At 40.5% G+C, this 8,125-nt stretch overlaps 1 protein-coding gene across 1 annotated transcript; it reads right to left on the bottom strand.

Annotated features, from left to right (window-relative positions):
* Positions 1-2,680: 2,680 nt before the first annotated feature.
* LOC137362493 (probable G-protein coupled receptor 139) lies at positions 2,681-4,596 on the bottom strand. The gene is made up of 2 exons (XM_068026872.1): positions 4,500-4,596; positions 2,681-3,582 (listed from the first exon to the last, which is right to left on the bottom strand). Exons 1-2 carry the CDS (start codon positions 4,594-4,596, stop codon positions 2,681-2,683), a joined length of 999 nt encoding a protein of 332 aa, XP_067882973.1.
* Between the last annotated feature and the right edge of the window lie 3,529 nt (positions 4,597-8,125).

The raw sequence follows: 8,125 nt of genomic DNA, 5'->3' as shown, positions 1-8,125 counted from the left end.
TATGATCACCAGCACCAAAATGCTCTCCCACTGCCAGTCCTTCCACCTGCCCAACTTTATTTCCTAAAGCAAAGTCTAAACCTTCTGCCTCTCTTGTTGGACTTCCTATATACTGGCCAAAAGGTTCTCCTGAATGCTCCTCAAATAAAATGCCATGTAAATAAAATTCTGCTTTCCTTTTCTTCCCACCAAAGATGGCAACCTCACATTTTTCCATGTTATACTCCATCAGCCAAATTACATAACCTATCTAAATTTCTTTGCAGAAACTTTATGTCCTCTTCACATCTTCCTTTCCTATATATCTTTGTATCGTTAGCAAATTTATTTACAATACCCTGGGTCCCTTCATCCAAGCTCTTAAAAAAGACAGTTAAATGTTGACGCCCGAGCGCTGATCCTGTGGCACACCGCCCGTTCCAGTTTGCCAACCTGAAAATGCCCCATTTATTCCGAATCTCTGTTTCCTGTTGGTTAGTCAATCCTGTATCTAGCGTAATATATTATACCCAACGTCATGAGCTATTATCTAGTGGAGTCACATTTTATTCAGCACCTTACCGAATACATTTTGGAAATCTGCTTCCTCTTTATCCACTCTGTATGTTACATCCTCAAAGAACCCTAATAACATTGTCAAGCACGATTTCCCTTTCGTGAAAACCTGATGATTGGCTAATAACGGTTTGAATTCTAAATATCTTGCTGCTAATATCTTAATAACGGATTCCAGCATTTTCCCAATGACAGATGGTATGCTAACTGGGCTTTTGTTCCCTGCTCTCTGTCTGCCTGCTTTCTTGAATAGAGGTATTTCATTTGCGTTTTTCCAATCAATTGGGACCTTTTCAGAATGTAAGGAATTTTGGGAGAATATAACCAAATCATTCAGCCGATTGTGCCACGAGAACCGTTTGCGTGCATTTGCTTTGCTGTGCTGGAAAGAGCCATAACATGTGAGTTTTTTACCTGTAGAAAAGGATTCTGAACCCTTGATTAAATTAGTAAATGAACTGGCTTTTTCAATTTGTTTACCATATTGTTTACCACATTTCACTGCACCCGGACTTTACGAAAATGATGGCCTCGTCGTGTCTTTCTGGCAACAACATAATGGGAAGGGCAGGCTTCAAATATCGTCCTCTGCACAAACCCAATAATCAAATGTATAGAAAGGTGCAATCAACAGGCTTATGATTGTTGCTCCACGGGAAACATGTAACGTAAGAAAGTTAGAAATAAAACTGATTTCCACCAGTTTCACGCTCTATCTGTTGTAGCCACAGTGTAAATCACATGAGTCACCGACAGCAGAAAAAAACACCATCTGAATTGTAGCTTATCTCGGTACGCTTGAGCCTGATAAATGTTAGCAAAGTCGATTATTGGACCAGCTCTCTGATTTATTGATTCAGTTGCAGTGTAGGAACCCGGGTCAGTGTTTTACCGGAATCTGGAAAGTTACTTTATTCGGACCCGGGAATGTGTTCGGTAAGTATTATTAATCCAGTAACATAATCACACGGGAGTAAACAGCACTGGTACCCGGATGTGCATTGTGTTAGTACCCTGGGTATGTAAGATACTGGTAACAGCAGTTGTGCTATATTGGGTCCTGGGAGTGTGGTGTACCTGGGCAGGAACTGCGTTGCATCAGGAGCTAGTTGTATGCCGTAGCTAGACAGGGGCCTGCTCTGCCATAGACCGTCCAATGTGCTGTATTGGGATACATGAGTTTAATGGCTTTCTACATTTGTTACAGTTATCCAGGGCTGTGTTGTATTGGTACCCGCTAGTTTGCTATAAAGGGGTGGTGGTGTGTACTTTTCCGGAAAATGGCATCTACTGTACTGGTTCCAGAAAGTGCTCTACTGGGTCCCAGGAGCGTACTTTGCGGGGACCCGGGCATGCGCTGTACCTCGGCCCTTGGACATGATATCCCGGGACCGGGGAATGTGTGGTTCTGGGACTCACGGATGCACTGCACCGTGACTCCTGACTTATATTGTGTGATGTTACAGGACTGGGGAGTGAGCGGTATTCGGATGAGGAATTTAGCAGCAGCATTTCCTTCTGATCTGACACAGATTTCTATTTGTTCTCCTACAATTTATCAAATGATGTAGCAAGTTATAAGTCGGCAAAGTATCTTTCAGCACAGATCAAAATCTGCTTTATTCAAGAACAGGCAAATGGTACAGACAATTGACTATGATAATACGTTTGATGTAATCATTTCAACATCTACCTGGAAATTAAACATATTCCGAATAGCACAGGGAGATGGGGTTGGGAAGGGGGTTGGGGGTGGTGGTGGCGGGGGTGTTGGTGAACGTGGATGTGGATGGGGTACTGGTAATTTATCATAGAAAATCTGCTTTTATTCTCTATAAATCCCGATGACGGCGGAGAAATTAATAACCTTCGCAGCCCTCCTTTTTTCCTGATCCTGTGCTCTCTCTCAAATCATATTACTTCAGAAAAAAGAAAAGGTCAGAGAAACTTCTCAACACTGAGACACGGCGACTGCCTTGGCAATGTGAGCTAATGGTGTCTTGTGGAGAAAAATACAATCATAGCAAGTGTTCATCCTCAAACTACCCCTGGATTGTGTACACAGGTACGATTGTGGTAAGCGGGCTTTAGTTGGAAACGCATCTGTCAATATTGTGAGATCATTTCATCGAATTAATTTGAAAATCATTGTCAGAGGATATTTAACTCCATTTATCAATTCCTGCCTGTATTTTCTTTGGGTCACTGCATATATAAACGTGTTTGTGCAGCAACTCAAGAGCCGGAGCATGAAGCCTATCTCTTGAACAAATGTGGGCAGGGAAACAGTAATAAGGTACCAAAAGTATTCCAGTCGTTTCAAAATGGAACAAACCATAAACACCACCCATAACAGTATGAAATTCCCCGATATAACGAACAGTAAAATCATGGATTTTCTTCGGTTCGCCATCTCTGGGTCAGTGGGACTCTCCCCTCGACTCCCACCCCGGAGCCGCCTGCGGGCTCTACTGGTCACTATAATGCTTCTGACCGTCAGTGCATTGAATAGGAGAATCAAAATAAATGGAATAAGAGGTGTTAAAATGTAATGCATTAATTCCGTAACAGCCCAGCCCAGTGAGTGAGATACAGCTGATACCACGAAACAAAACCAGGGACTGTTAGAAATCGTATATTTAGATTCAAACAGAAAATACCAGAAAATGTTCTTCAAACAGCTCAGCGCAGTCACGGTTCCAAGAACCACAGCGGCTGTTTTCTCTGTACAGTATTTTGTTTTCAGCTTCTGACAACAAATGGCGACAAATCGATCAAAGGAAAAAGTGACGGTAAACCAGACAGAACAATCTGTGGCGACATAAAGCAGGACGGCGTGGATATCACAAACTCTAACGTAATACAGGAAAGCAGATTGTTCCCGATAAACAATTGGAATCTGCCTTAGGATTAGATCGAAAATAACGACCAATAGGTCCGCCGCTGCCATGGCTACGAGATAGCAGGTGACACATTTGGAGAGACCACACTTTCCCCGAGACAGGATCACAATCGTCACTATGTTCACTGTAAGCAGAAGTGAATCGTAAATTACTATTCGAACACCGCAATAATAGAAGTTCCACGTGCTTCGGTGAAATAATGGAAAAGGATGTGGAATACGTCTATTCACGTTCTTCACAATCAACTGAAATTCGGAGAAAAAATATGATGGTATCTATTATCTTATCTGTGACAGAACATCCTGTATATATATTTTGCAATCACAGTAATCTGTAATGAATCAGCAGTTAAATGATGCAACGAGATCAAATGAAACAAGGTTACAATAGTAAGTCAATTTAGATTAAATAAAAATAGGCCAAAAATCGGGAGCTACACTTCCATATGGACAATGGAAAGTGATTAAGCTATTCAATCAGTTGGACGTGTTCTGCCATTCAATTAGTTCGTGGCTGATCTGTATCTGAACTCCATCCACACTCCACGGATTCTTAATCCCAGGGGAAAAAAAACTACCAATCTCAGTTTTGAAACATTCAATTCACCTCCTCTGAATGGCTTTGTAAGGGGAAATTTTCCAGATTTCCACTTCGCATTGACTGAATCGGATCGAAATCATGACTGTTAAGTACACAATAATAATTTGATTGACATCAGTGAATGGGAGCTCACATTCATGGAACATAGGTCACAATCAAATATACATGCTGAGAAAATAGAAATAATTGTACAAACTGATAAAAGACAGAAAGAAAGAAAAAAAGAAGGAAGGAAGAACTCACATCTATTGACACTAAACAGAAAATCTGGTCATGCAAAACACTTTACTGCCAGTGAAGTACATTTCCCATATATTCACGGTTGCAGTCACGATTGCAATATAAGGAATGTCATACAATACATTTCTGGACGTGCGGACTATGATATTACATGCTGCTAAACTCCAGTTACTGAAGTACCAGTACCAGATTGCAACTTACTCGGGAGAGCAATCGCAGCCAAGATGGGGAAGTAAATCTTTTCTATATCATTAAGCGCCCAAAGAATTTTGAGTTTTATCAGGAAACTAAGAGACATTATTTTTCCTTTCGGTAAGAGTCGATGATTCGATGTTGTTGATGCTGGAAGAAATTCTCCGATTGACACATTGAGAGGATCGCCATTATTTATAGGAGAAAACAAAAATCCATTAGGTCAGATAATTGGTTTCCTTACAGTCACTGAACAAACAGATGAAGTCAACAGCTTTCACTCCAGGATTGTTTAAAAATAACAGCGGGATTTCGAAATAGGCATTTCCTTGAAAACCGGGTTAAGGCTGTACCTTCATAGACTCAGACAAGTCCCACAATCCTAAGAAATATGTCCACTGATGTCTTTTCTCAAAAAGAAAGTACTAAATAGTGGGTTTGTCCAGTATCATCAAATAAAAGCCCGAGCAAATGTGTTCATATTAGAGAGGATCAACTAAAGAAGAACTTAAGTAAAAAGTAAAACATAAGAATTTTAATATCTGAAATAATAACATTACTGACAGTTTCCATCAAGCCCTCCATACCTGCGGTGCAACTTCAAAAAGACGCTGCCTGTTTTTTATCAAGGGTCCCGAAGAAGGGTCACTGACCCGAAACGTTAACTCTGCTTCTCTTTCCACAGATGCTGCCAGACCTGCTGAGTGAATCCAGCATTTCTTGTTTTTGTTTCAGATTTCCAGCATCCGCAGTATTTTGCTTTTATTGTACAGTCAGCAACCTTGGATATAATACACACAGTACTCTCATCTCAGTTATCAACATAGTTAGGAAATAGCTGAAATCCAAGCACAGATTCTTGTGGTGTTCCTCTAGTTGCACATCGCCATCCCAAAAATGACATGTTTATTCCTACCCTCTGTTTACTGTCTGTTCTGTCGGCTAACTAATTATCAAATCAAGTAAGTGTCTTACCCCCAATCCCATGAGCCCTAACCTTGTGAAAGTACCACTTGAGTAGCATCTTATCCAATTTTGTCTGGAAGCCAAGCATCCTGCAGCCACTGATTATCCCTCACTAACGGAGCTAGTTACACTCACAAATAAAAACAATCAACAATTTGTTAAACGTTGTTTTTATTCTTTCACTTACTTAACATTATATTATAGCATTTTCCTGAGTTATAATCTCAGGCTAACAAGCCCATAGTACCATACTTCATCTCGACACCCTCGCTATGATAACGGTATTACATTTACTGCTTTCGAATCCCAGTGGAGCTTTCTGGAACATCGGGAACTGTGGAGACTAAAATGAATGCATCCAGTACCTCTGAAGCCACCAGTTGACTATCAAATGCGAAAGATCTTTTGGCTTTTCGTCCCATGAATTTATGCTTTAAGAATATTAATTTTGTTAATTTCTTCATACTCACTAGTGGTTATTCTTAACTTGTCCAATTATACATTGTAATGCCATTTTTCAAGTGGAGCTTTCATTCCTCAAGGGAACGTATATTCGATGAGAGATATGATGTATGTCTTTAAACGTTTCCCATTGCATACTGGCGTTCATTTAAAAAACTATCTAATTTGCCCCGTTCTCTGTAAAGCGTCAGTAGCTTCTTGTTTTCCACCTGAGAGGGCAGATGGCGCCTTGGTTGAGGAGTCAGAAGAGAATGAAACCGATAGTATTAAACGATTATTAATTCACGGGTAAATAAGCTCATTGACTCTTAGGCCGAACACGCGTTGATAAATATGTAAGAGGTGGAAATACAGCGTCCGCTACAGAGCGAGAAAACAAATGTTTGGATTTCTATCGCACCTTTCGCTATCTTCCATTCCAAAGCTCTTTCTAATCAATGAAGTATGGTCAGCTCTGCGAACCAACAAAGGCAGAAACCAATTTGCACACAGCCAGCTCCCTTAAAAAGAAGCAAAGCGAGAACGATGAACGTGTGCAGAGTCAAGCCGAGAGAGAGTTTATGGCCGAATGAGAGAGGATTACTTCTGACAGCCAAAAAGCGTGAGACAAAGCAAGAGTCAGATAAGCAGAGAGAAACACTTAGATAGCTGGAAACAGAGTTATAGAGAGGGAACGATCTATATAGAGATAAAGAGTTAGAAAGAATCACCTAAAGACAGAGTACCAAGTACAGGGAGAAATACCGACCTCTAAACTGGAAAGAGAGAAAGCGAAAGAGGGAGCATGAGAGACAAAGATTCAAAGAGACATAGTAAGGTAGGGAAAGAAGCGCACAGGGTGAAAGAGAGCGAGAGAGATAAAGATGCAGAGAAAGACACAGATAGTAATTCTGTTAGTAATTCGTTGACTATTTACTCTAAATTTTCGAAGTCTACAGATGTGGCAGTGATCATGTTGTGGGCAGTCAGATAAGGACGGGATGCAAAGTGAATTAATAAAAAAGATTAAACCGGTAATTAAATTAAAGCAAATTACTGTAGATGCTGGAAATCTTAAATAAAAGGGGCGAATTCTAGAAAACTTCTAGCAGTCGAGGGTAGCAGCAGTGGAGAGGGAAACAGCGCTACAGTTTCAGCTCGATGACCTTACATCAGGACCGGATTAAGTTAGACTTTTAACGGTGTATAAGCAAGTACAAAGCCAAGAAAAAGAAGGAAAATAAGATGAAATAATACGGATCTGTGATTCCCTCAGGATTTTAACTTCCTGCTGCTTTTTCCCGACATTACAAAGCTGAGCGCACATCACAGAGAGAGACTCGTTCTGATTTAGGACTCTTACCTCTGTCTAGCATTTCGCTGTTACAGACTGAATTTTATTTCATTTCATCTGTATATCAGTGTTAGTGCAGCTCAATGGCCCTTCTGGCCCGTCTCTCCTTTCACAATTTATCACATGTTGTATTCTGTAACTTTTCCCAAACGCATGAATGCTTTTCACACCATGAACAGCACTGTGGAGATTTATTTGTTTACAAACACTTCAGCAGAATATTAACATAATCTGAGCTCAGAGATCTGGCCGGTGCCATTCTCACGATGTGGATTGAGAGGGGGACAAATCCACCAGGTTTATCTTTTATTCCAAAGCAACGACTCAAAAGTTAGTTTGCCGTGAGGCTGAAATAGCTCAATTGGGAGAGGGTTAGAATGATGATTTAAAGGTCTTGGGCTTTGGCAGTTCTCATTCATTTCATGCCTCTTTCCTTGGGTCAGATGTTGAGCTGCACAACTTATCCGACTCTGCAGGTATGAATTTGAACAGATACGGGAAGGATGAGCGATATTGAGATCATCAGCTTATTCTCTAATTCTGCCATTTTCTCTGGTTTGTGTCTATCTCGGTGCTGGATGAACATTTGACTTGCTGCATCTGTCCGAAACTAAAACATTCATCACATCTCGTGGCGGTCAAACTTGCTTTGTTCGTCTGTTGCAACTTGTTACCATTTATGGCAACAGGCCATGAGTTCAACATTGATCAGCAAATGCTAGATAATTAAAAATAATGCTGCGTTAATCAAATCCAACGACAAAAAAAAAACAACTGATGTCATTCAAAATACGTTCCCTGTGACATTAGGTTTGTTTTGGTATGCTTCAACAGATTGCACTTTACATGTGAGAAAAAAATCGTAAATTTAGCA

Source organism: Heterodontus francisci, unplaced genomic scaffold (assembly GCF_036365525.1).
Source record: "Heterodontus francisci isolate sHetFra1 unplaced genomic scaffold, sHetFra1.hap1 HAP1_SCAFFOLD_152, whole genome shotgun sequence".
NCBI lineage: Eukaryota > Metazoa > Chordata > Chondrichthyes > Heterodontiformes > Heterodontidae > Heterodontus > Heterodontus francisci.
The sequence above is the reverse complement of the archived record's forward strand: the minus strand, read 5'-3'. Positions and strand labels throughout refer to the sequence as shown.

Coding starts and splice junctions, on each gene's coding strand:
- LOC137362493 (XM_068026872.1), bottom strand. CDS start 4,596: ATGTCTCTTAGTTTCCTGATAAAACTCAAAATTCTTTGGGCGCTTAAT. Junction 3,583..4,499: donor GGCTGCGATTGCTCTCCCGA/GTAAGTTGCAAT, acceptor TTCTGCTTACAG/TGAACATAGTGACGATTGTG.